At 44.8% G+C, this 27,921-nt stretch overlaps 1 protein-coding gene across 1 annotated transcript in view; it reads right to left on the bottom strand.

The window, feature by feature from the left end:
- The window catches only part of PRKCI (protein kinase C iota), a 72,263-nt gene that overhangs the window by 683 nt on the left and 43,659 nt on the right, over positions 1 to 27,921 (bottom strand). Inside the window, exons 7-20 of the mRNA XM_044669549.1 lie at positions 24,045 to 24,095; positions 20,962 to 21,047; positions 19,843 to 19,983; positions 17,140 to 17,194; positions 14,442 to 14,500; positions 12,474 to 12,650; positions 11,904 to 12,001; positions 11,496 to 11,582; positions 9,621 to 9,756; positions 6,627 to 6,714; positions 4,857 to 4,982; positions 3,386 to 3,465; positions 2,043 to 2,132; positions 1,032 to 1,147 (exon numbers count right to left, since the gene is read on the bottom strand). Of these exons, the coding sequence (XP_044525484.1) occupies positions 1,032 to 1,147; positions 2,043 to 2,132; positions 3,386 to 3,465; positions 4,857 to 4,982; positions 6,627 to 6,714; positions 9,621 to 9,756; positions 11,496 to 11,582; positions 11,904 to 12,001; positions 12,474 to 12,650; positions 14,442 to 14,500; positions 17,140 to 17,194; positions 19,843 to 19,983; positions 20,962 to 21,047; positions 24,045 to 24,095 (1,390 nt within the window). The remainder of the gene's footprint in view (positions 1 to 1,031; positions 1,148 to 2,042; positions 2,133 to 3,385; positions 3,466 to 4,856; positions 4,983 to 6,626; positions 6,715 to 9,620; positions 9,757 to 11,495; positions 11,583 to 11,903; positions 12,002 to 12,473; positions 12,651 to 14,441; positions 14,501 to 17,139; positions 17,195 to 19,842; positions 19,984 to 20,961; positions 21,048 to 24,044; positions 24,096 to 27,921) is intronic.

The raw sequence follows: 27,921 nt of genomic DNA, 5'->3' as shown, positions 1-27,921 counted from the left end.
GGTCCATAACACACATCCAAAACAAAACCTTTAACCTTAGATGGATTTTTAAGTCTGTGAGAAAATATTTCTGGAACCTTCTAGAATATAAAAATGGGAAAACTCAAAAGGATTCTTGGTTCAGAGTTCCAGCCTAGAGTCACGGGCTTTAAAACAAAGATCACCCAAGCCTGGGGTAGAACTGTGTCACAACTGAGACTTTTCCTTTAAGGGAACTTTCAGAGATGTGACATCCTCCTTCCCAAATTTCCCAGAGCCAAAAAATGACCTCTCCCTATGTGAAGAAGTGGCAAGCCAGGGAAGGTATGTTGGAGCAGGCCAAATGGGAGGGTTATAACTGGGGATAATGTCTGGGGGCTGGGAACCAAGACCATTCCAAGGAGGACCCCACTGCCCAAAGAACGGATCAAAGGTACCAATAAGCGATGTATCAGTTACTGGCAGAGAGCTCAGTTACGAGGTCAAAGAGAAAAGTATACTCTGAGGGGCTGAGAAAGGACGCCTGAAAACTGTAAGTCTGGACTCTTCTGGGGAGTTTTGGGACAGAAAAGAGGGAGCCCAGGCGCTGACAGAGCATTCAGTCTAACCAATTCCCAAGCTGCTAAGTGACAGAATGAGGGGACGTCAGGCCAACACCAGAGTCTTTTCCCACTATATGGTTTTCCTTTAGGTAATGGGGAGTGAAGGGACTTTTCTCAGAATCAGAAAGCAGGAAAGGCTTCTTCCTCCAACCAAGGAGAGAAGAAGAGCAAAGGATGCTTGAGTCGAGGAGGCAGGAAGAATGAGATTCACCCTAGACATCTTGATGGACCAGGAGGAGAAGCCATTTGCCAGGAAGGGAAGGAGGGAGGCAGAGTCCACAATAGGTGCCACAGGCGCTGAGGAGCCAAGGGAAACAAGGAGAAGGGTCGCGGGGCGACAGAGACAGGAAGGTGGGACAGCCTGGCCATAGACGTGTCACAAAATGCTGGCCCCCATAAAACTGTTTTTAAAACAGCCCAGAAATGCCAGAATATTCTGCAGTTACTTACTCATCATCTGGAGTGAGCTGCACAGGTTCATTAGTGAACTGGGAATCAAAGTTGTCCAAACCAAATTCTCCCGAAATATTTGGCTTGAAGGGAGGCACCACCTGCTTCTGTTCCATCTGGAATGACACATTGAAGGAAAGCCAACTTGAGACAAAGCCACCTTTTGAGCCATGACCTCACTCGGTGCCATCAGTGTCGATCTCAGACGTGGGACCCTCTGGCCAAAGCGAGTCCAGCCAAGGAGGACTCCATCCTCTCCAGCACGATTAACGTGTACAGCACTCGCAGTGTGCGTGCAGTCATACACACACACGTGGGGGAGTCAGATGACTCGTCTCAAGCTCGTATGGGCTCTGGGCTAAACCTTCACCAGCCTGCAGCCAACCCCAAGCTGAAGCCTCTCCAACTTGGCAAGGCAGGTCCATCCCAAGGACTGCACTCGGAGCCCTGATGGACTTGGCGAGAACCCAAGGAGCCTGGGGTCACCTCGAGGGCACTTTTGAACACAACTCTGGAATCCGAGGGCTTGAGTATTGCCCCCGACCTGCATGCTGGGGATGGCATGGCAACTCAGTGGACAGACCTACCCAGGGATGACTCCCTCCTGACTGGCAAGCCCTGGGCCAGGATCATCCTGTCCTGGGAGGCGTCCCAGTCCCGCTCATTTCCTTCAGTCCCATTCACGCCTGGACTACCCCCCTCCTCAGCAGCCCTGCCCCTATAATGGGTCTCCTTCCTTCCTCCCCCCAGTTCTTTCCAGCCCCCTTGATGCTTTGTCTTGGCTCACTAGACTGTAAACTCCTTGGGAGTAGGGACCATCTTGTTTTCTGATGCTTGGCAGAGAGGGTCTAATAAGTGTTTTATCTGCTGATCCATCTATCTAAGGGGTCATCCTACCAATAGCTACTTCATACTTCAGAGGGGAAGGGATTTCCATAAACAGCTGGGTTAAAAAAACCAAAGGAAACAACAAAACCTGTTTAAGAACAAAAACAAAAGGTATCTACATACCATGTCCCAATCGACATTTCGGAAGAATGGATGTCCCTGAATGTCAGCAAAGCCTGTTTGAGGATGACAACCTAGCCGTTCCTTGGGGTCCTGTGAGACAGAGGAATGGTCTATTTATTAAACGAATGCCATAGGGAGACAAAACATTTCTATCTGTGGTATGAAGACTTACATTGCTCTTTCCAGAGGCTACAAACACTACCAAACTAAAAATAAATGAATGAATGAATGAATGAATGTAGTGTGTGTCTGATGTCCCTGTGGTTCCCCTCTTCCCCATAAATACATCATCTAGAGCAAGGAGGAATGTCAGGCCTGCTCCCTGCATAGGCCTGGGGGGTAGGAGAGTTGTCGTGGAGCTCCCATCAGGGCTTAAACCATCAACTCGAAGGTCCTCAAACCTCAGGGTTATCACCCATCCTGACCCAATTCTAAGTCCTTCTTTATAATTGCAGACAATAAAAGCGTGGACCAGCCGGGGGCTCAGTCTTCATCAGGAGGATCCTAAGACGACACTTTCTCCCTGAGTGATCTCCCTCATCCGATTCCCTGCCCGTGGCTGGTGAATTGCCTGGGCCACCTCACTACTGTGAATGAGGACACATTCTCATTTTCCTTTCTGGTGAAAGTCATTTCCAAATTTGCACATTAACACCTCTCACCTTCCCTCTTCACTGTGTTAACAATTAAGTCTCAAGTTGAGCTATTTCCTCTCCGAGGTGTGCAGACACTGCCATGTGGCCCTGGATCAGAGGAGGCTCCACTCCTAAGCCATCTGCAGTGGCCAGGGGGAATGGACTCTCCATTTGCTGTGAGTGACCCAAGGCAGAACCTTGTTCTCCCCTGCGGGGATCCCCCCATAGCACTTGCTGTACCAGCCACACAAGTGAGCTCCTGAATTGCATACTGCCTTGCATTGTTATTTCACATCAGGAGTCCCTTGGGCAAGCCCCTCTCCTCAGGTAGGTGACCCATTCCTGCTGGAGATAGCCTTTTCTTCCCTGCTCCTTTCACCATCTCCCACGGGGCCATCCACCGAATGGGCCCCGGAGAGCTACTTCCTATGGAACCGAGGCCCTGGTTCCTGCTCCCCCATGACTCCAAACCTGGCCCTGGAGGCTGCTTTATGCTAATACTGACATGTATACACCAACCTCACTGGGGCAAACTGAGCTGATAAAAGGAAATAAAGCAGAGTAACCTCCAAGAACACGATTTAGAAATGAACTGAGAACGAAAGGGACTGCTGCCTATCTGGGAATCTTCCGTTCCGAGCCCTTTGCTTGGGAACTCCATCCCCCAAAGATGCAGCTGCACATAAGGCACATGCAAAACTGACTTACTTTATTAAGAAAACTCTTCAGAACACTTGCAGCTTTGACAGAGAGGGAGCGGGGTATTCTAATTTGCTTTTCCAAAATAACTGGAAAGAAAAAGACAAAGAGATCACTGTCTGATCTTAGAAAGCTTCTTAATTTTTAAAACCACCATCTCTCCACTGACCTCTGATCTCACATCTCCAACTGGATGTCCAAGAGACCTCTTAAACTCAGGATGTCTTTCCCCCAAACCCTTTCCCAACCCCAACCTTCCCTATTACTGTAGAGGACACCACCACTCTCCCATCTCTCAGGCTTACAAACTGAGAGTCATCCTACATCCCCTACATCCAAGCTGTCACCACAGCCTATCAATCTTAACTCTGTGACTTTATTTTTCAAAAACCCCTTCCCTTCTGTCTTAGAATTAATACTAAGTAATGGTTCGAAGGCAGAAGATGAATAAGGGCGAGGCAAACGGGGTTAAGTGACCTGCCCAGGCTCACACAGCTAGGAAGTGTCTGAGGCCAGATTTGAACCCAGGCCCTCCTATCTAGACCTGGCTCTCTATTCACAGAGCCTCCTCTTCCCTCCTCCACAGCCAATCTCCTTGGCTTCCTTTAAAACTAGAACTAAAATCCCACCTCCTACAGGGAATCTTCCCCAACCCTCTTACTCCTGGGGGCTGCCCTCAGTTCATTATCTCCTACTGATCCAGCACGGAGCTTGCTTTGTATTTTCTGGCTGCATGGTGTCTCTCCCATTAGTGTCAGGGTTCCTTGAGGGCAAGGGCTGTCTGGCCTCTCTTTCTGCCCCCAGAGCCCAGCTCAGTGCCAGGGTCATAGCAGGTGCTTTAAAGGGCACAGGCGAGAACATTACATTTGGGGTTTTTGAAGGCTCTAGGTCTTGTTCTTCTCCCATGTCCTCCTCTTTGGCCCCTTTATTTCCTGGGCTTGACACCCCTCTTTTCCATAGCTTCTCCTGTGAAGTCTGTCTTCATCAGGTCTTCTCGGGTTATGGCTCTCTGTCCTGAGACTGTCCAAGTTACCTTCAATATACTATGGTGTTCCCTTGGCTGTGAGAACTAAAAGGCTTATTTCTCCAACTGGGGACAAGAGGCACAAAATGTACCAGAACTATTCAGATGAGAGCAGCTGGGTGGTTCAGTGGATTGAGAGCCAGGCCTAGAGACGGGAGGTCCTGGGTTCAAATCTGACCTCAAGACACCTCCTAGCTGGGTGACCCTGGGCAAGTCACTTGACCTCCCATCACCTAGCCCTTACAATTCGTGAAACCAACACACAGTAATGACTTTAAGAAGGAAGGCAAAGGTTAAAAATGAAGAAGTATGTGGATACTTGCTATAGCCTAGATCCTCAGAGAAAGCCTCCAGCTTCCTATCTGGTTTCAGTAAAGACTATTCTCAGGAAAAGCAAACAGAACTCTATCCTCCCACCATGATGCTCAGTGTTTGCTGACTGACTGACTGAGTCACCTTGAAAGAGGTAATCTTCTGTGTTCTGATCAGGGTTGTCTGAGCTCCCGACGATATCAAAGGGAGACCTCCCTGCCATCATCTCGAACATCAGTACGCCGAGTGCCCACCAGTCCACGCTGAAGCCTGCCCAAACGAAGCACGAGTCAGTGAAGAAGACAAACAAATCAATAAGCCTTAACTCCTCCAAGCTTTTGTGCCACACAGACCATAGGCCTACGAGATGTGACATCAGCCTCGCCACAAAGGCTCCAGGTCTGTAAGTCTGCTACATTACAAAGACTTGCTGCTGCCATTGTGTCTGATTCTTTGCGACCCCATGTGGGGTTTTCCTGGCAAAGACACTGGAGTGGTTGGCCATTTCCTTCTCCAATTCGTTTTACAGATGAAGAAACTGAGGTAAAGAGGCTTAAGTGACTTGCCCAGGGTCACACAGCTAGTAAGTATATGAGGCCAGATTTTAACTCAGGAAGAGGAGTCTACTGTGCCATCTAACTACCCCAAGAAAATCTGTTCAAGAAAGTGACTCAGAAAATGATATAACAAATTTCGTAACTCCAGAGATTAAATTCTTATGGATAAGCTTGGGTCCTGAGATGATGAACACTCTATCCAGGGATAAAACAAACCTTCATGGAACAATGTTTCTGACCAGGTGAAGTTCCCCAGACCCAGCTTCTTTAGTCATTGATGAAATGCCCCTAAGGCAGCATGTTATTCAATTTATTTCCATTTTCCCCATGGCACCTATTGGGCAGGGAGGAGACAAGCTATCGCCCAGAAGGAGTCACAAGCTTCAAACAGACAGAGAGGATCTGGCAGAAGCAATCTTTTCTTTAAAGATTCCTGATGAATCTTTTTTGTCAGTGACTGGGCATCCTCTATGCAAAGCATCTCTGCTCTTCTAATCTCTCCCTTCCAGGTCTCTAGCAACAGGCAGATGCAGCTGCCACCCCTTCTCAGGTCTAAGTCTGAATCTTTGTACTGTCAGGGGCTGGGAATATTAACTATTTCCCTCTATACATTTTTTTCTAATAAGATCAATAACTAGAACTGTAAGGTAAATGCCTAAAAAAGAGGATAATAAGATTTCATGAATCTTATTCATGAATCAAGAGTTAGTCCATCAACAAATTGGAAAATGAAGGGGTGTCCCTCAATTGGGGAATGGCTGAACAAACTGTGGTATGTGATGGTGATGGAATACTATTGTATGGTTAAGGAATGATGAACAGGAGAATTTCTACAGTAACAGGGAGAACCTCGGGGAACTGATGCAGAGTGAAATGAGCAGGACCAGAAGAACATTGTACACAGAAAGTGAAACATTTTGGAACAATCCAAGCAATGCAACAAGGCAGGACACACCTGAAGGACTTATGGGAAAGAATGCTATCCAGAATGAGAGAAAGAACTATGGGAGTTGAAACGCAAAAGAAAAATGTATGACATCACTTATCACATATATATATATGGGTACGTGATTGGGTTTTAGGCTTTAAAAGATCGCTCTATAGCAAAAATGAACAATATGGAAATGGGTATCAAGTGATAATATTTGTACAACCCAGTGGAATTGCTTTTCGGCTCTGGAGGGGGGAAGAAAGAGGGGAAGGAAAGAAAATGAATCATGGAAACATGGAAAAATATTTTAAAATAAATAAATAAACAAATAAATAAATAAATATTTTAAAATAAATTTAAAAAAAAGAGTTAGCCAATCTACTGCCTAAACAAGAACATAAAAAAAGAGCAAACAAATGTTTTTACCATAATCTTCTCCTCGCAAAATTTCAGGAGCAATGTAATTTGGAGTCCCACAGAAAGTGCTGGTTGTGTCTCCTGGCCTTAACCCTTCCTTTAAGAAAAGAGAGAAAAGTGGGGTCAGAGGAACCCTAACTTTTATTTCCAAACCACGTTCATGCCTCATCCAAACAGTACAAGTCCAGCACTGGTCAGATAAGGATTCATCTAAAAGCCAACCACTCCAGACATAGGGGAAGTCATTCCTCTATTCTGTTCAGGCCAGGCCAGTCCACTTGCTGCCCCTCACCGATGACCCTCTGTTTCCCACCTCATGCCTTTGCTCAGGTTGTCTCCACAGAGAAGTATGTTTTCCTCTAAGATTCCCCAGTTTTCTTCAATGCCAAGTTCAAGCACCATCTGCTACTCAAAGTCTTTTCTGATCCCACCCAGCTCTGGGTGCCAGGACTCCCCCCAACTCCCCATGATCTTTTATTTTCAGAGAGATTGTGATTTTAAAAATTAAGAAGCTCTTTAAAACTGGACAGTGATATCTTCATTTTTTCCTTTCTGGTTATTTTGGAAAAAGCAAGTTAGAATACGCTCCCTCTCTGTCAAAGCTGCAAATGTTCTCAAGAGTTTTCTTAATAAAGTAAGTCAATGTTTGTGAGTGCCCTACATATGGCTACATCTTTGGAGAAAGGAGTTCCCAAATGATATATCATTTTCTTCTGATAAAAAGTGTAAATTCCTAGACAGCAGGGCCTGGTTCATTTTTATCTTTAAATCCCAAGTGCCCCACATACAACAATTGCTTTAAAATGCTTGTGCTATCCTTTATTCATACAAAGCTCAAAGGAAATCTCTCGACTACTTTCTGTGTATAAGTTAGTCTACTATCACAAAAACTACCTTCTCAAGAAAATCTGACTTGACTACTTACTTTCCACCCTGATTTCAAACTATGCTAAAAAATTACATCCCACAAACACCCTGTTTTTAAAATTCCTGTCTGAGGCAGCTAGGAGATTAGGCCTGGAGACAGAAGTCCTGGGTCCAAATCTGGTCTCATTCACTTCCTGTAAGACCCTGGGCAAGTCACTTAACTCCCACTGCCTAAACCCTTAATGCTCTTCTGCCTTGGAACCAATACTTAGTATCAATTCTAAAATAGAAGGTAAGGGCTTTTTTTTTTTTTTTTAAATTCCTGCTATATAACAATGCTCCCATTAATTCTACTAGAACTGTCAATATAGATAGATGCTTCCTTGGGTCTACAATATGGATAAAGTAAGTTACCCACTTACTGTCCTGCCACAATCTATTTCAGTTACCCTAGACACTGTCATTTTCTTATGAATTCTTTGAAGAATGACTCCAGGAAGTTTGCCATCAAGCCCTTATGACCTCAACAGAAAGTCTCCACAATGGAAGCACAAACCACCGAGAGAGGCAGACCTCTATTTTGTGCCCGATTTGAGTGAATCAAAATTGTTCAAGAAATGTCTCTGATATAAACTCAAAACCATGTTAGATGAACTCCTCTCAGAGGCCCTCCATCTACCAGCAAAGTCTACACGTGTTAAATTAGCCAGTGGAAACCTGAAGAAAGTAACAGGGAGTATTTCTGGAAGAAAACTGTGAAAGTACTTCACAAAGTGTTTCTGATTTCCAAAAAACCTGTTACAAGAAAAATAAATTCATCCAATGTTACCATTTAGCTAAAGGCTGCTTCTCACCAGCCTCAAAATCTTCAGACGGGTTTTTTTTTTCTAATTTTTGGTTTAGGGTTAGTGGGGGAGATGTGTCATACATTTAATTTTCCTAAAATTTAAGACTGCTAGGCAGTGCTCCTTGCTGTTTGGGCTGATCTCCCCAACATAGTGGTGAGGACCAGGTTAAAAAACCACTAGGTCAGGTTTTCGAATCTAATGGAGTCCCTATTTACAAGGAGGAAGCAAATACAAATTTCTTTTTCTCTGGGTCATCTGGAGGCCACTGAACTTCTTCAGAGCACCAGATAAATGGAAACAAAAAAATCTGACCAAAAGAAAGACATACAGGAACTTTAGTAGGTCCCTTTATTCTTATAATTCTTTTCTTAGAGAGATAAAACTTAAAAACTTTCTGAGAAATGTGCCATATTTAAAACATTTTAAATTCTAACCCTAAAACCCCTTCAAAGAACATTTCCTCCTACAGAGCAAACACAAAACGAGATTTCTACCTGAAGCTGGAACTCTCCATTTCATGCTGCTTGCTTTTTTAAGTCTGTAATAAATGACACGTGTTTCCTTCAAAACTAACCCACTTGTCTCTGCTTCCTTCTAAACATTTTTAAAAATAAGGTATAATGGCTCCTTTTTGGTGTATGTCACACAGACTTTCTAAACAGCACAAAGAGACTCCAAAGGCTTGGCAAGAATCACAACCTGTAAAAGAGAACCTCTGTCCAAAGCCACGGCAGACGGTCTATGGAAAAGGGGCTCAAGGGCAATGTCTTTCCTTTTTCTGCACACAGAAGCCAGACACACACTGTAAAAAGGCTTAAAAAGTCATTTCAGGTCCACGTGATGTCATGGTGTACTGTTGGCACTTAGATAAGCCTGGCTCTGCCCAGGAAGCTCTGTGGCCATGGGCAAAGACCACTGATCAGAGCCCCCTGAACAAGGGTCATGGCTGTCCTCTGTTTTGGCCAAAGAGAGGAGCCCTGCTATATACGGGATCCTCTATTTACTGAAAGAGAAGAGGGTCCCCCTCAATCTCCTCATCTATAGGGGTGTGAATCCCTAAAACTGCACTGGGTGTTCATCCCCTTTGGAAAAGAGCAAGGAGGCCGGGAACCCTCATTACCCTCAGCCAAGCCCTGAATGATGCTCCTAGAGGAGGAAGAACAGCTCAGATGCAGCATTCTGGAAAGCCAGAGGGAAAGCACCCTGTGGTGAGCAGCCTTTCTCCCCGCCTCCATCTGCTGTATGTGGAGGCAGCCCCTTCCCTGCAAGGGAAGCCCTTGTGACTCACCTTACACATGCCGTAGTCCGTGAGCTTAATGTGCCCTTCAGAATCCAGCAACACATTGTCCAGTTTCAAGTCTCGATAGATTATCCCTCTTTCATGAAGGTAATTAAGGGCTAGACTTATTTCTGCAGAATAAAATCTAGAATGAGATAAAAAGGCCACTGGTTTGTTTCAAAAAGAAATGTGATCTAAACCTTAAATTACAGTGCCTAGCAGGTAAACACACATACATGGAATCACCATGCAAACGTTAGTAGCACTCAAATCAGCTAAAATTTTTTCTCCCTCTGGTCAGGAGTCAGAATCCTAAAACAGGCATCCTTCTCCAGGCCCCAGGCCCACCATATGGCTGACTAGGAAACACAGTCTCCATCCCTGACTATTTTAAAATATTGCTTTTTCATTAAAGCCCTGCATTTCACAGAAATCTTTTCATGCCTCAGAATGGAAGACTTAAAACGATCAACCCTTCCCCCAAAAGTCTGTGGTTCACATGGGGCTCTCACAGAACAGGAACGAAAAGCAAACATTTCTGCAATTAAGCGACGTCCTATCAAAAAGCCCTCCTAGGATGCCCAGGAACTCCACAGGCTCCCAGAGCTCTTGGGGAAAGCAGGATATGGCATGTGGCACCCCCCTCCCCCAGCAACATTCGGAAAGGCCCCACTTCAGAGCATGGCCAAAGATAACAGAATTTCTGCATTTTTTAGTCTAATGTATTTTTAATAAGCACAAAAGAAAAGGCGCAGCCATGGCAGCACCGAGCTAGTTGCTGGCTAGTTAGTGGGCACTCAGAGGAGCGCAGGAAGACACTGCTCAGCGGCTACTTCACCACCTGCATGATTATTGTCAGGGAAAAACCACTCCTGAACAGAAGTGCACTCCTAAGGGATTTCCTGGTGCTGTGGTTCATAGAGATGCATGGACCGGTTCGCCAAGGCAAGGAGGCCCGGCGGCACCGGCAGAGGTCATATCTGTACAGGGATGAAGGGCCGTACAGAGCAGCCTCCACAAGTCCTTGGAAAACATACACATCCTGAGAGCAGACCAAAAACAGCAAATCCTTCCTCTAAATCTTACCGAATAGATTATCAGGCTGAAACCCATCTCAACAAATCATTCACTGGGCCCCTTGTCCGCAGCTTCTCACAAAAAGGGCCCTTAATTAGTGGACAGGCCTAAATGGCTGAGCCCTCCCAGGGCCCGTCGTCCAGCGTTCCTGGGGAAATCCAAGCCTAATTAACCCCCCCCCCCCCAGACTAGCAAGCGAGCTGCAAGACAATCTTGGATCAAATAAATTGTTGCAGTTGATTACATTGCCACAAATAGGAGGCTAATTAGTGACTGTCCATTTGAGTTCTACTTTCCTTGTGAAGAAAAAATACAGGAATTGTTGCTGTGAATTGACAAACCAAATTGAGCCGCTAATGGAAGGAAGTGGCTTATTCACGTCAGACAAAGCAGTCCCGGCCTGTCTCAATTTCTGATCCGGCCCTTTGGCCTATTCCCAAAAAAGTTCAATATCTCTCATCTCCCCAACCAATGCTGCTGAAGCTGAGGGTCAAGGAGTCTCCCGATGTTCCTGAACACCAAGGACAGAACTACCCTCCCGGGCTTAAAGTCTGATCCATGCAAAGATCCAGGGAGGCTGACCAGGCTTAATAGGGAAAAAACAATCCAAACATACTATAATTGGGTTTAAAAACAAGGTGACCCTGATGGTGTAGCTGAGAAGGGGCCATCCAGAAGACAAGGGTCGATACCTCCCCCTACACTCCTTTGAACCCCCCCGTGAATGGACATGAAGGATCTTTAATAAACCCCAAAGCCCAACAAGGAGCTTCGGGCCAGCTGGGGGCTCACAAGCACATGCCATACCTGGCGTGCTCTTCGGGGAGCTTCCTCTGGCGCTGCATGTGGAACATGAGGTCCCCACCGTTCACATATTCTATCACGAAGAACAATCTAAAAGAGAAAAGAGCCCGTTGGCTCCCAGCGTGAGCAGGCCTTCATCCTGACACTGTCAATGGCACGATGAAGGCCGGCCTGGAGCACCCTCAGCCTGGCAGTGTGGCCCATGGAGAGAGGAGAGGGCTGGGGGGAGGAGGAAGGAGCGGGCCCACACCCGGGTCTCCGGAGCCCCGTGGGTGCTTTTCTTCCTTTACCCTGGGCCGGGTCTGCTGCTGGGACTTTCTCTCTGGATTATTCCTCTCCTGGCAGCCTCCTCTGTTCACCCACCCCCAGATGTCATGGCGACACTCAAAAGTGTCTCGTCTCCACCCTTACCTGCTTTCTGTCTGGAAGCAAGAGTGCAGGCCAACGAGGAACGGGTGGTTGGACGCCTGCTCAAAGACGTGCTTCTCTGTCTGCACCCAATCGATGTCCTGATAAACACAGGAGAGCAAACAGAGCCCTCAGACTCCCATATCAACATTCTGGAGAATAGCAAGAACTAGCTGGTTCCCAAGGAGTCAGCCGGTCGATTAGCCACAAGAGTGATCCTTGCAGCAAATCGACCCATCACTGATTCACAATCTGCAAAACAGGACACTGTGGTGCACGAGATAAAGCGACAGCCAACGCTGTCCTGAGTGAAGGTCCATCCTGGAAGCGTGGACCTTCAGAGGGGTCCTGAGTGCGGGCCGGAGGCCGGCCCTGATGGACTCCCCCGTGTGAGGGGCATCTGCCTCAGGAAGGGGACTGCTTCCTTCCACCTCTTTTTATGGGCAGGGAAGGGAAAGTACCGCCAGACAAATTCGCCGGGGCACGAGAGGCAGACGGATCGAGGTTTTCTCTGCTGTGACTGAGAAGCCTACGAGGCTCGTGTCTCCCACACAGAGCCCAGGTTCCACTCACCTCGTCATCATTGACCAGCTCCTTCTTCACGACTTTCATGGCGTAAATGCGCTCAGTTTTTTTGAGTCGCACCAACAGAACTTTGGCATAGCTCCCCCTCCCTATGACACGGAGCAAATCGAAATCTTGGAGACCCAGACTAGATGAAGCTTTGCCACTGTCCCTGGTACTCATTGCCTGTCAAGGGAATGATCATGGTTAAAGAATGCAATGGATGGGAATTCCATTTTAAAACACCTATCTAGAATACACCATTGAAGATGGTTTCTCTATATCCCTGATGTTTCTTTGGGGTTCCGAGGGAAACATCAATTTATTGGAAAGCCATTTGTACCAGAAATGGGGAAGAAGCAAAGGGAAACAATACCATCTAGGGCCAAGGTGTCAAACTCAAAGAGAAGCCATCTTAGCAGTCCCTTAGAGACTTAGAAAACCATAAATGGCTATTATCAATGTCATATTTTTTTCTAATTATTTATTTCCCAAATACATTTTAATCTGGTTTATCACTCCCTGCCATTGCCCAGTATTTGACACACATGGTATAGAATCAGGAAAGCTAAATGAAGAGCCTTTCAGTCAGGAAGGGGCAACCAATAGCATCAATCTTTCCTCCCAGCCTATTTTTATAATTTTAAAATCAGGAAATTATTGGTGATGAGAATCTGCTGGAAGGTAGATTCCTGACACACTGAAGAGGTTAAAGAGGGAGTGGGGGAGAGGTAAGAAAACGAGATAAGAAGTGAAATCATTTTCCATTTCTTTTTTTAAAAATGTTAGGAGACTAATAAGCTAGATAAAGGAATAGGTCCTAACAGATTCTTTTATCTCCCAGCAGTGCTTACTACAATACAGCAGTTTTATCACATAATAAATAAATGTTAATTTTAAATGTTTTTTAGAAAAGGCCAAAATTTTTCAAAATTTGAGCCCTTTTCTGGATTTGGTTATTTGTCTTTTCCCCCAGAGAGCAGAAGAATCTAATATCATCTTGATAAGGATGCTAGACAACCATTTAAAGCAAATTGATCAGTTAACATGGAGTGGATAGCTATTTGATGGGGGAGTAGCTGTGACTTTGAAGCCGGTTGCTAGAGAAGCCCTTATGAGGAAAATGCCATTATGTGGTTTGATGTTTGTACATGTCCTTTTCTCTCTTTCTGCTGGGTCATGAGAAGAAAAGGAAGCCATGAAACTGAAAGGAGAGAATGGGAGCTTTTTTATGGGAGCAAAAAACTGGGGAATGCCCATCCATTGAGGAATGTCTAAACAAACTGGAATGTGAAGGATGGAAAGGTAACAGAATTATTATTGTCCTGTGAGAAATGATAATAGGGTGGGTGGGCTTCAGAGAAAGCTGAGAAGACCTGACTTGACTTAAGCAATGCAGAGAGAAGGGAGCAGAATAAAAGGTGCTGAAAGGCAGCAGAGGTTTCATTGAGGCTGTGCCTTAGGGGAATGGCCTGACTTCATGGCCCGCCTGAGGGATCCCTTCCTTCTCCTTGGCAGGGAGGAGGCAAGCTGCAGGGACCTCAGGCCCAAGGCAGGAGGAGTAGTGTGTGCGTGGCCTGTACACTTCTTCATTCTAAGGGAGACTTCTCCTGAGGTGGAATGGGGGGACAGCAGGGTCATAGAGAAATGATAGAAGCACCAATAACTCATTTTGAAATGAGCACAGGTGGCTAAAAGATCATCCTCCTGGAAGGAGATCACAAGCTGATGATGAGTCTTCCAAAAAGGCCTCTAAACACCACTCTCCTCACTGCATGGGTCAGCCCAGGAGAATAAAGCTGAAAAGGCTCTGAGAAGCCACCTACTCCTGTGTCCTCATCTGAAAGAAGCCCAGAGGTGGCAGGATGGGCCCAGGTTTACACAATAGCATGCAGGTGGCTCATGCTCCCTTAGATTAGGCTGTTAAATCAGCAGCCAGTAACAACTGTCAGGTATGATAGGCCATATGACTTTTACCTCCTTTTCTTCTCCAACGTGGTCCAAACTCTCATGACTTGAAGGGTTATATGGAATCACTGAAGGAAAAAAAGACACCAGAAAAATGGGTAAAGAAGGTCACAAGCCATGCGGACATAGAGGACCCATGTGTACAGCTACAAGGGAAGGAAGTCTTCATCTCTACTATCTCTGATGTTCCCCACTTCTACTTGCCTGTGTCCTTTGTGGATAAGGCTTTTTGCCTCTAACACATCTGTGGGAGCGCTCTGCCAAAACCAGAGACGCCAGTATTTTCTTGCCTTGTCATGATGATAATTTCATCCCTGAACAGGGTGGAAAACCAGTGAGCGTAACTTCTATTCTGAGTCAGATTCTCACCAAGGAAGAGCAACTGTTAACGGGGAGGGTAGAAATGATGGGGGCCTTATAGGAAGGAAAGGAGGATCCCATGGACTAAACTTTTATGAGGGGAAGCTAGACCAGGGTGGGTGATGGAATGCCTCAAAATTGAAATCTCCAGATACAAATAAGGAAGAAAGAGGGACACTAAAGACACACAAGGACACAAAAGAAACTCAACCAATTTACTTTTTAAAAGACCTGTGAAGAAGATGGAAGCAAGGGCAAGTAATGGTGGACAAACACAAACCTGTTGTGTGGGCTTGCCAGAATGGCACCAGAAAGGTTCAGAATGAGCTGAGCTAGAGAAAAGCTGAAGACAACACAGTTTGTTTTTAAAGACATTTGGGAGGAGGGAAATGGGGGATGAAAAAGGGGATGGGATCACAGCATGAGAGAAAAAGCAAACCACTCAACTCATAAGGGGGCCAGAGACTTGGCTGCCCTAATATTAGGAAGGAAGTCACCAGGCATAGACATCCCAAAACAATGAAAGAGATGCTCAATGTCCCAGTTCTCAAAAGCAGACAAAACAGGGTCAACAGGATTCAAGTCACTGAAACTGACTGGGATTCCTTGAAAACTCCTAGAGCCTCTAGAAGAGGAAGCAATGACGAGATGAACACCCACAAAAGGAAGCAGCTGTCACAGAGAGCCAGTGAGGTTTCATCAAAAACAGACCATGGCAGACTAACTTCACTTCCTTTTGACAGATGGAGAGATCATTTACCTAGCCTGAGCAGAGCCCCAAATAAGATCCCACATGGTATTCTGCCACGTGGGCGAGACGGAACAGTGGGTGATTCAGAGGGGGTTGGGTGCCAGACCCCACCCAAAAGCAGTCATAAATGGCTCTGGGTCAGATGAGAAGGGAGTGGAGGGGAGGGTTTGGCCTCTGCCCCACTGGCCATCTTTATCAGGGGCTCAGATAGACACAGATGGGGGCTACCAGATGGTCCAATGATGTAAAGTTGAAAGTGACAACTAACATGCTGAATGACAGTCAAAAAAAAAATAGAGATCTTGATTAACTAGAACATTAAGCTGACACTAATGAAATCTGAGAGAGAATTTGGGTTCAGAAGAGATGGGGAAGTGTGTCTAAACAGTTGAAGTGAAAAAATGTAAGGCCAAAAAAAAAAAGACAAACATTTTGGTTTTCCTCTTTTTTTTTTCCTAGCAGAAGGGCAAGGGAGAAGAGAGAAAATAAATGCTGATGGTAAAAAAACTTAATTTAAAAGTAAAATGAGGTTTGAAATAAATTAAGGCTCATGAAGGGGTAGCGAGGGGGGTAAGAGAGAGAGTGCCAGGCCTGGAGTCAGGAAGATTCATCTTCCTTGAGTTCAAATCCAGCCTCAGACACTTACTAGTTGGGTGATCCTGTGAAAGTCACCTAACTCTTTGCCTCCATTTCCTTATCTGTAAATTGAGCTGGAGAAGGAAACGGTAAACCGTTTGGAAATCTTTGCCAAGCAAACCCCAAATGAGGTCAGCAACAACAAAGACTCATAAAGAACCCCAAAGATGGAGCCCAAAGACTGGCCCTGTGGGATACAACTCCCAAGAAAGGGAACGCCATCCTGGGTGGTCCTGAGAGTATCCAGGACTAGGGAGGAGAATCTTGATGCTCTCTGCTCTTGCTGACCACAATTCGGAGTACTGTGTTCAGTTTGGAAAAGCACAGTGTAGAAAGAACCCTGGAGAACATTCAGGTCCTATCAAGAGGATCACCTGAAGAAAGTATGATGAAGCTGGAGGAAAGGAGATCTCTACAAGGTGGTATGATCACTGCCTTCAACCACAAGAAGGTCTATTATGTGAATAAATGATTAGATGGGTCCAGCTTAGCTCTGGAGTGCAGAACAAGGCACAAAGGGTGGAATTACAAAGAGGTCAATTTAGGTTTCTCATTCTTGAATAATTCTGCTTCAAGAAGTAACAGGGAACCCTTTACTGGCTCCCTTCCCAATCAAAGACTGAGTGTCTTCAGCTTGTGCTAACTGCAAGGAGGCCCTCCTCCTGTAGGGGACAGACAGAAGCTACATCCAAAGTGTACAAGAAAAAATGTCTTTTTTTGCCTCTTCCAAAGCACATGACCTAAGACAAGGTCTCCAGGTCCCTGTTCTTGACATCAGTTCTCTGACTAAAACTGAGAGAGTTGGTCCCTGAGGTTCCACCAGGTTCTAAGATTCTCAGTCTAACAGGAAATCTCGGTTATAAAAACTGATTCAGAGTAAGAAGTTAACCAGACAATTCCCTCCCTCCACCCCTCTTTAGAAAATCTCTCTTTCCCCTGAAAGATTAAGGTACATCTTACCTGTCTCTACATTGTCTGAATGCACAGATGTTTGGTCCATGGGCATCATTGGTTCCTGGATAAAAATTTCAACAAGTCAAGAGACTGATTTCTTTTTGGTATGCCTCCTTCTATTCTGAGAAATGTTTCCTTTCCAGCAGCTATAGAACTTTAAAACTAAAAGTGGTGAGATGACATTACTGCCTGTTCTCCCACCTTCCGAAGGTGCCACTGTGAGAAGCTAGACAACATCCCCAGGATGAGAGAAAGGTCTTCTCATTAGAAAGAGGAGAAAGTGGATAGAATGATCCTTTCTAGCACTTGTAGAAGAAGTCACCATTAAACCTAGATATGTGATAGAGCCATGTCTCGTTGAAGTAGCCTCTCTGTCCTCAAGTCCTCTCTGGGAAGTGGAAATTTTGAATGGTTTTCTCCAAACTAACTACCAATGGACCAAAACTGTTGCTGGATGAAAACTTTAGATCCAAATTTAACTGGTCAGCAGCAAAGAGTAAATGAACATGGATACTTTTCATTAAGCCAGCTCTAATGTAACTAATGATGATGGTGATGATAGCACTTTACACAGATACTTCAACTGACCCTCACAACAACCCTATGATGTAGGAACTAGAACAATTCCCATTTTACCAATAAGAAAACTGAAGCCCAGGGAGGGTAGGTGACCTAGGGTCACTTAAGTGTCTTAGGTAGGACTCAAACTCTGGTCTTCCTCACCCCAAGTCCAGCACTATGCCCCCTTGTTGCCTCGCCTTATTAACAGATTCTTGAGGGGCTGGCTATCAGAGTGGAAACAGTCCTGTATTGAATCAAAAGTCCGGGGTTTGAATCCCAGTTTTTGCTACTTGTGTGACCAGAGGTAAGTCCCTTCAACTCTCTCGGCCTCAATGTGCCCATCTGTAAAACAGGATCACTCAATGATCCCTGAGGCCCTTCTGGTCTCTAATTTGTGATACCAGGATCCAATCTATGGATTGAAAAATATTTGTAGCTCTCATCCAAATGAATTATCCAAACAGAGTCCTCCCTTCCCAAATCTACTCTCACCACCTTGTACCATCAGCCCCTAATTAAGATGCTCCCATTAAAAGAAAAATTGCCTTGAAAACCAAGATTAAAGTAATGGAGAGTAAATCTGGGGAGGCATCACATTTTTAGGACTGATGCTGGGTTTTGCAAGCCTCTAGACAAAGATGTGTTTGACTTCTTAGATACCTCTAGCACACACTCAAAATCCTGAGTGTCTCGACTAAATAATGCCAACACCCAGTATCACTCTCTCCCTTCAAAGACCTATGGCTCTGACAATTTAGAGAAAAAGTTCAGAGCCTTCTCTGCTTGCCCCTACACCTTTGGGACACACAAATACTGACACGGGATCCCCTGCTCCCCCCAGGTCTGGAAGGCTCCCCCTGACCTTCTGCTCTTAGCACCCCTCTCAGCTAGAGCATCACTCCCTCCTCTGGCAGGACCCCTAGGTCCCCTGCTGCTAGTGCCAGGCCTTTTAAAGTGCCCCTTTTCTCCTATATTTCTCTAGATGTGCTGTCACCACTCTTTGGAGGCAGGGATTCTCTTTGCTTTTCCTTCATATGCCCAGGATGCAGTAATGACTTTATAAATGCTGGAGGGTGGATGAATGAAAGGAAGTAAAGAGCAATGTGTAGCATAGGAAACTCACCAGCCCTGATTCCTGATATTAGGACACATAATAGTGATGCCCAGACAAGTTCACTTGGTTCAAGGTCTGCTTTTGGGCCCAGCCTGGCTGGGGGACCCAAAGCCAGCCACCTCAGCCCCTTAAAGAGTCAGGTGACCCTTAGAGATGCCAGTCTGCAATGGTGGAAAGAATCTCCACAGGGGCTTTCAGGCACAGAGATCACGGGTGTGCCTCTCAAAAATTGCAAAAAATCACTTATTATAAAAATTTGTCTGGAAAGTCTAGATTTTCAAATGTAATGGACTTCTGTACTAGCAGCAATGCAATGACCCAGGACCGCTCTGAGGGACTTATGGAAAAGACGCTACCCACATTCAGAGGAAGAACTACAGGAGTGGAAACACAGAAGAAAAGCAACTACTTGAACGCATGGGTTGAGGCGGACATGATTGGGGATGTAGACTCGAAACTACCACATCAATGCAACTATCAACAATTTGGAAATAAGTCTTGATCAATGACACATGTTAAAACCAGTGGAAATGTGCATTGGCTATAGGGGGAGGAGGTTGGGGGGTGAAGGGGAAAGTAGGAGCATGAATCATGTAACCATGTTAAGTTTTCTAAAAAATAAAAATTATTAAATTAAAAAAAAAGAAAGTCTAGATTTTATGAAAAATCAAAATTCTTCTCAGAAACCATTGCTCTAGGCACTCAGACCTAGAGTCAGGAGCACTTTAATGTGTGTCCGAATATATCCATACACAGAGCTCCAGCTGTAGCCTCAGAGTCCCTCAAGACCTAAGCTCAAGGCCCCAGTAGTGCCCCTATAAGCCTGTCCCACATCAACTTAAGGAGTCAGCAGCAACATCTTACTGGGCCGGCCTCAGCCACTTCCCAGCTGTGTGACCCTGGGCAAGTCACTTGACCCCCATTGCCCACCCTTACTACTCTTCCACTTAGGAGCCAATACACAGAAGTTAAGGGTTTAAAAAAAACGAAAAACAAAAAAATAAAAAACAAAAAACAAAAACATAACATCTTACCGGGGGCAGAGAATGCCGCCCACACTCGATGGTGACAAGCTTGTGGCACTTCTTGTGAACAAGTAGCTTGCAGTTGATGCACTTGTAGCCCTGGCGTCCGAGGCCCCATATTCGGTCGGTGCAGATAGCACAGTGAGCTCGCTAAAGACAAGAGAATGACATTTAGACAGATATGGACAGTTCGCTGTTTAAGGTGTTCCTGTAGACATGGGGTGCTGGCCCACAGAATGGAGGGGACTTGTCTCCCCATCTCAGGGTCTCCTTGAGGATCAATACTTCCATGCCATGACTACAAGGAAATAGCCTACTCGTACCTATTATTTTCCCAATGTTATGTAAAGTCAGAGAGAAAATGAAATAAAGTTGTGGCCTTCAATGAGAGTGAAGTAGGCCACCATCCTGGTATTGGTTATACACATTTCAGGCTCTTTTACAGACAGCAAGGAGAGTCAACTCCATTTGAATGTGAAAAGTCCATGGAAAAGGAAAACAGAAGCCCCTGAAGCTCACACAAAGTCCCAGATTAATCAGAAGTCAAAGAAAAGCCCAGCCTTTTCAGCTGACAGCCAAGAGAACATTAAGGCTACTGCCTCTCAACTGGGCATTAACAAAGCACAGCAGGGGGATCAAGGACTTCCCTTCAAAACAAGGGTTCATCACCTCCTCCCACCCCCATTCCCCTTCTTTGGCAGTCTGGCTCAGCCTATAGACCCCTTCTCAGAATGTTCTTAAAAGGCATAATATACAGAGGATTACAAAGGCATCCCAGATGCCCTGGAGCCTTGGGTGTCTGTGGACTCCAGGTTAAGAACCCCTACTTTATAGGAGCACATTTACAGCCCTTACCCTAAATACCTTCAGCACCATTATTTAAGCCAGGCACCCAGGAATGTGTGTGGCATCTAGAAAATTCACGTGGCACCTTCTTGGAAGAGTCCACACACAGTCAACTTTATTTGGGCCCTTTCAGGGCCCTGGGAGTAACCAGAAAGAACCTAAGTGAGCCACTGCTTATTTGGCAAAAGGCCAAGTCTAGTCTTTGTCTGCATCACAGCCCAAGGAAGTGAGAGTAGATAATCAGATGCAGAGTCAGCAAATAAGCCACAGAGGCAGAATTACCCTGTTGAACCGCTTGGCTTGGAAAGTGTGGCCATTGGCACAATAAAGCTTCCTCCATCGGCGTGCGCCTCTGCGGTAGATGGACTCTGAGGAGAGACAAGAACAGAGAGACTTTAGTTGCTGCGAATGGAAGAGCCATTCACTCTACCACAATGTCCAGGCCAAAGACACAAAGCCTAAGGACAGCAGGAAGGGGATAAGTCTCAGCCAATGCTGGGGCCCAGAAGATCTAGACCCCACCAAGGAGCAGTAGCAATCATGGGCAGAGAAGATCATTCCTGGAATACTTACTGTTTCTTTTCACAGACACTGCAGGAAAGATCAAAGCTCTCAAGGACTTCTCTCTCTGTTTTTTTGGCAACGTGAATCGACACAATTACATTTTGTCTCTCTGATGTTACCATTCTGGTATAATTCCATTGTGTTTGCAAATCCTCCTACACTTTAGGAGACTCCAATATTACACACAGCTTTGTCAATCCTGGGACAAGCAAACCAACCCTCCACTCTTAAGAAGTGAGGCAGCATGAAGAAATGATGAGCTCTCCTAAGTTCCAGCCTGCCAAATGACCTAAGGCCTATCTTTAGTCTGTCTGGAGCAAGAAGATAGAGACTGGGACCTGCAAAAAAGAGATGCTGCACTGCATGTAGCAGTCAGTTCCAAGGCTCCCCAGCCCCATTCATAGCATCCTGGATGACTCTCACCATTCCTGCATCTTCAATTTCTTCCTCTAGATCTGCCTACCAACACCTCAGTTTCTCTAATCCTAAAAAAGGGGGAGGGGGGAGGGCAGGGCTTTCTAGACCTTCCACAACATCCCTCTCCCTCCTCTCTGTCCCTCTTGAACTTCTAGAATAGGCTGTTTCTTGTTGCTCATTTACCTCTGCACCTGGACTGTAATCAGGCTTCTCTTCCAGCACAGCCCTCTCAGAAGATGCCCAATAGGCCTAAGCACTGAAAGCAAAATTCCTCCTCCCCAACATTTCCAACCACCAGCCTCTCCATTCAGCCCCTCACTTCTGATCTCGTACCCATCTCTCCTTTGCTGGCTCTCTGGGGCATGTCCCTGAAGGCCCTATCTGGGGCCCCTTGCTCTCCCTCTGGAATGCTCTAGCTTCAACTACCCTTGAAGTAGACCCCCACAACCTGAGCTGCAGAGCCACATCCAAAACCATCCCCTGGGCCTCTCTAACTGAAGGCCTCTATCTTCCCTCAACTTGCTTTTTCTGGCTTCACTGTTTCTCTGGGTGGCATCCCACTAGACCCCTGGTCTCCCATTTTTGTCATTTTGGGGTAATCTTTAGATTTTCCCCCTCTCCCATCTGCCTGGCACATAATAAGTGCTTCATAAATGTGCTTTCTATCTATATAACTGTCTCTCTGCTTGCCTGCTGGTGTCTCTGCCTGCCTCTCCATCTGCCTGCCTGCCTCTCCGTCTGTCCATTTTCATCTTTCTGTCTGTCTCTCTGCCTGTCTGCTTCTCACTCAGGGGCTCTTCACCATTTTTGTGTTTGTCACAGCCCCCTTTTGGCAGCCTAGGGACCCCATTGTCCCCATCATATTTTTAAATCACAGAATAAAAAGAGTATGGCAAAGGAAGCCAAATAGCATGAAACTGCTGTCTCAGTATTACAAACACATGTTCAAGAAGCCCTGCTTCATCTCCTCTAGCTGGTCAGTCACAGGAATGGCCAGGTCCACCTCTGCAGTGTTTCTCACGTCCTCTTCCTTCTTTAGCCCCATTACCACAACCCTGGTCATAGGTCCTTGCTTTCACCTTGAGGAGGAGCCTGGCCACAGCCCTCTAAACCTTCACCACTCAACTCATCTGCTTCTATCCCAGTCAGAATAATTTGAGGTTTATCACGCTGCCCCTCTGCCCAATAAGCTTCTCCATGTCAGAAGTTAAAACACATCTTCTGGGGCACTCAAGTCTTCCCTCCAGTTGATCGGATTTGATCCAGTATCCTGTCTCCTCTTGTGACCTTAAACCTCAAACCACATGATGGTCTGTAACTCCCTGGTACTCTTCTCCTGAGAACTGTGTACTGGGGTTATTGGGAAGAGCCCTCAGTCCTTCACTGCATTTTAAGGTTCTCAAGGCCTAGGAGCTCTGACTTCCCTAAAGTATAACCCCTCCTATACCCCAGTGCTTCCTCCAGGGCCCCACCAACAGCTGATTTTAATGTGTTTTTACAGCCCTATACCTCCCCCCCCCTAAAAAAAACAGCTAATGGACCAATCTGCAACAAAAATCAGCAGACCTCAGTGTATACATCTGCTGAATTCCAGTAAGTGCTCATTCCACCACTTGGCCAGTCCATTCTGGTCAGTGCACCCAGGGCTCTTCTAGTCCTTAGGCGACTTCCATGCAAATGTAATTATTCCCTGGACTTCTATTCATTACTCTTTTCTATGTAAGTCAATGTCTCTCAAGTTTCCAACAAGCCAAAGAATCTAAAACCTCTTAAAAAAACTAAAATTGCTATTCAGATTTGCTCCCTCAAAGACCCATCCCACCATTTTTTCTACCAACCCACAACTGTATCAAAGTCAGTACAGTAAAAAAAAAATGAATCAGTTTCACTTATTCCCATTCTCTTCCCAAATGAACACTTAGTAAAAAGCTAGTGGTTCTGGTCATAGAATCAATCTCTTTATTTCACCAACAAATTGCCTAAGATTCAATGTTATTGTACAACGAGCCTGAAGAGCTTGGCCCACTGTGTTAACGCACAATTTAGCAGAGGGAAAAAACTCTCAGGCCTAATCCAACTAAGAGAAAGTGGACTCTATTCCCCCCCCCTCATATTTTACAGGCTCATATGAAGAGTCTCATATGTGTAGAATCCCCTTAGATGTGGGGAAGATGTGCTAAGAGCTGTCTGAACATGATGAGAAGGGGAGGCTGTTAAAAGCTGAAGAACAGGTGGAAATGTTCTTAATTAGACTGAACACTGTTCCATTAAATCTAAACAAAGTAACTGCAAAATAACTAAGGTTCCCCAGTTTTGTTCTGACAAAGGTTGTTATAATAAAAACATTTTACACAAAAATAGGTTATAAAATCACATCAACTCACTGTCTTCTCCTGGGCATGGCATTCCAGGCCGTTCTGGTACACATGGAAATACTGTAAGAAAACCGCAAAAACAGCAAAAATTAAGACAAAACTGGCATTTATGAAAACATAAAATTTAGTCATGTTCAGTTCCGGGTTAAGATGGCGGCAGAGTAAGAAGCAGCTCTTAACCTCTCCTGAACAAAACACACAAAACTCCTCAAGGGGACATAAAAACAAGTCCAGACGAACGGAGGAACCCCCACAACAGGGCACAGCGTGGAAGGTACGTAGAATCAAGGCATTTCCATGCTATAAAAGGGTGAAACAGCCCTCACAAAATCGCGGGCTGAGTAACCACCCCACCTCCACCCCCTCCACACACAACACCTGTAGCTCCGAAGCCAGCTAAAAAGAAATAGAGCAAGTTTGGGGCACCCATCGAGTCGTTGGCAGCTCCGGGGCCTGTTCCTGAGAGCAGCAAGACTTAGGACCCCATTAAGCCAAAGAACGCAGGCGAAATCTGAGCGTGGGAGCAGGACGCAGGGCGCACAGCGCAGGCTGAGCAGAACGCAGGCACTGCGGAGGCGTGGGTGGAGGCAGACACAGCCAGGAACTAAAGCCTAAGTGGGGAACCAGTGTGGACGGGTATACGACTGTGGAAGCAGCGCCCTGAGACTTGTAAAGAAACCTCCGGCAGAAGATCAAGCAAGGGGGCCCACCACGGGGCTTGACCTTGGAAAAAACCAGAAATCAGACCTCAGGAGCCAATCTATTCAGGAGAATAGATCGCGGTCAGACACTGAGCGCGAGGATAAACCTGAGAAGCTGCTGGGCTAACGATGGCTACTCAGCCTTAGGAAGTTCAGAAGAGAAAGAATAACAACAAGAAAAAGAAGTCTTTAACACTCGACAGCTTTTACACAGAGAAAATCCAGACAACCGAGCAAACAGAGGAGGAGAACAAACAAGCATCCGGACCCTCCTCAAATAAGGAAAACTCCTCACAAGCTATGGAAGAGTTCAAAACTGAGATTTTGAAGAAAATGGAAGAGATCTGGCAAGAAAATAACTATTTAAAAGGTAGAATCATGCAATTGGAAAGTGAGGCTCAGAAACCAAACGAACTGATAAGCAAATTGAACTCCAGAAATGACCAGATTGAAAAGGAATACCAGAAGATTATGGCCGAAAACCAGAAGATTATGGCCGAAAACCAGAAGATTATGGCCGAAAACCGAAAGATTATAGCCGAAAATCAATCCCTAAAGGCTAGAATTGAGCAAGTAGAAACTAATGATCTCTCAAGACAACAAGAACAAATAAAACAAAGCCAAAAGACTGAAAAAATAGAAGGAAACATGAAATATCTTAATGAGAGAGTGACAGACCAAGAAAACCAGTCTAGAAGAGACAATTTGAGAATAATCGGTCTTCCAGAAAAACCAGAAATTAATAGAAACCTGGACTCCATACTAACAGAAATAATTCAGCAAAATTGCCCTGAAGTCCTACAAGAGGGCAATATAGACATTGAAAGGATCCATAGAACACCCACTACATTCGATCAAGAAAGGAAAACACCAAGAAATATCATTGCAAAATTCAAGAGTTTCCAAGCAAAAGAAAAAATCTTACAAGAAGCCAGAAAGAAACAATTCAAATATCAAGGAGCACCAATCAGGATCACACAGGATCTGGCAGCCTCCACGCTAAAAGACCGCAAGGTGTGGAATACAATATTCAGAAAGGCAAGAGAGCTGGGCCTGCAACCACGGATCAACTACCCATCAAAACTGACTATATATTTCCAGGGGAAAGTATGGGCATTCAACAAAATTGAAGAATTCCAGGTATTTGCACAGAAAAGAGCAGGGCTAAATGGAAAGTTTGATATCCAACCACAAAAATCGAGAGAAACCTGAAAAGGTAAATAAGATACAGAGGGGAAAGAAAGAAAACTTATAATTTTTAAATTTGCCTTTTTAAGGGCCTCAGTGAGATCTAATTATCTGTATTCCTATGTAGAGAAATGTTATGTTTAATTCTCTGTAGTGAACTCTATTCACTATTATAATATTCACTATTATAGTAATCAGAAGAATAATTAGGGTGAGGGTGGAACACTAAATAATCTAAGATGGCATGGGGGATGGGAAAGAGGGGGTGAATAGCAGGGGACACCAAGAGAAACTTGAGTGAATAAGAAAATGAATATTCTATTATACACAAAGAAGGCATGGGAGGGAGAGGGGACAAATACTATTAGAAGAAGGAGAGGAAGAGAGCATAAAGAGGTAATAATCAAACCTTACTCTCAGTGTAATCAACCCGGAGAGGGAAGGGTAGCTATACTATCCATTGGGAAATAACACTCTTATCTAACCCTTCTGAGAAAGTTAGAAGGGATAAACCAAGGGGAGCAGGGGAGTGGGGAGAACAAAAAAAGGGAGGGGAGAAGGGGGAGGGAATTCATAAGGCCTTTAAAAACAAAAAGAGTGGGGGGAAATAAGGGAGGGGGTAGAAAGGGAAGTCAATCAAGGGAGGGGATAAGGGATAGGGTCTTAATAGCAAACCACTGGTTTTAAAGGAAATAGCTTAAGGAGAAGGGGTAGGATTGGGGGAGGATTTGAAAAAGTCAGCAAATGCACAACTGATGATTATAACTCTGAATGTGAATGGGATGAACTCGCTCATAAAACGGAAGCAAATAGCAGAGTGGATTAGAAACCAAAATCCCACCATATGTTGTCTACAAGAAACACATATGAGGCGGGTGGACATACACAAGTTTAAGGTTCAGGGTTTGAGCAAAATCTTTTGGGCATCAAATGAGAAAAAGAAGGCAGGAGTGGCTATTATGATTTCTGACAAAGCCAAAGTAAAAATAGATATGATTAAAAAAGACAGGGAAGGTCATTACATCCTGATTAAAGGCAGTATAAACAATGAGGAAATAACACTGCTCAATATGTATGCACCAAGTGGCATAGCATCCAAATTCATAAACTGGCAGAGCTCAAGAAGGAAATAGATAGTAAAACCATACTAGTGGGAGATCTAAATATCCCTCTGTCAGATCTAGATAAATCAAACCGAAAAATAAATAAGAAAGAGGTAAGAGAGGTGAATGAAGTCCTAGAAAAATTAGATCTAATTGATATGTGGAGAAAAATAAATAGGGACAAAAAGGAATACACCTTCTTCTCAGGTGCACATGGCACATTCACAAAGATTGACCATGTTATAGGGCATAGAATCATTGCAAACAAATGCAAAAGAGCAGAAATAATAAATGTAACCTTCTCAGATCATAATGCAATAAAAATAATAATTAGTGAGGGCACTTGGACAGGAAAATCAAAAACTAATTGGAAATTAAATAATATGATTCTTCAAAACCAATTTGTCAAAGAAGGAATCATAGAAACAATCAACAATTTCATTGAAGAAAATGACAATGACGAGACATCCTACCAAACTATGTGGGATGCGGCCAAGGCAGTACTCGGGGAAATTTATATCCTTGAGTGCATATATTAACAAATTAAAGAGGGCAGAGATCAATGAATTGGGCATGCAACTCAAAAAATTAGAAAGTGAGCAAATTAAAAATCCCCAGATGAAAACTAAATTAGAAATACTAAAAACCAAGGGAGAAATTAATAAAATCGAAAGTAAAAGAACTATTGAATTAATAAATAAGACTAGAAGCTGGTACTTTGAAAAAACAGATAAAATAGACAAAGTACTGGTCAATCTAATAAAAAAAAGGAAAGAAGAAAACCAAATTGATAGTATCAAAGATGAAAAGGGAGACCTCACCTCTAATGAAGGGGAAATTAAGGCAATCATTAAAAACTATTTTGCCCAATTATATGGCAATAAATATAACAAT

The sequence above is a fragment of the Gracilinanus agilis genome, chromosome 3, assembly GCF_016433145.1.
Source record: "Gracilinanus agilis isolate LMUSP501 chromosome 3, AgileGrace, whole genome shotgun sequence".
Classification (NCBI taxonomy): Eukaryota; Metazoa; Chordata; class Mammalia; order Didelphimorphia; family Didelphidae; genus Gracilinanus; species Gracilinanus agilis.
Note: the sequence above shows the minus strand (reverse complement) of the source record. Positions and strands in the feature narration are given on the sequence as shown.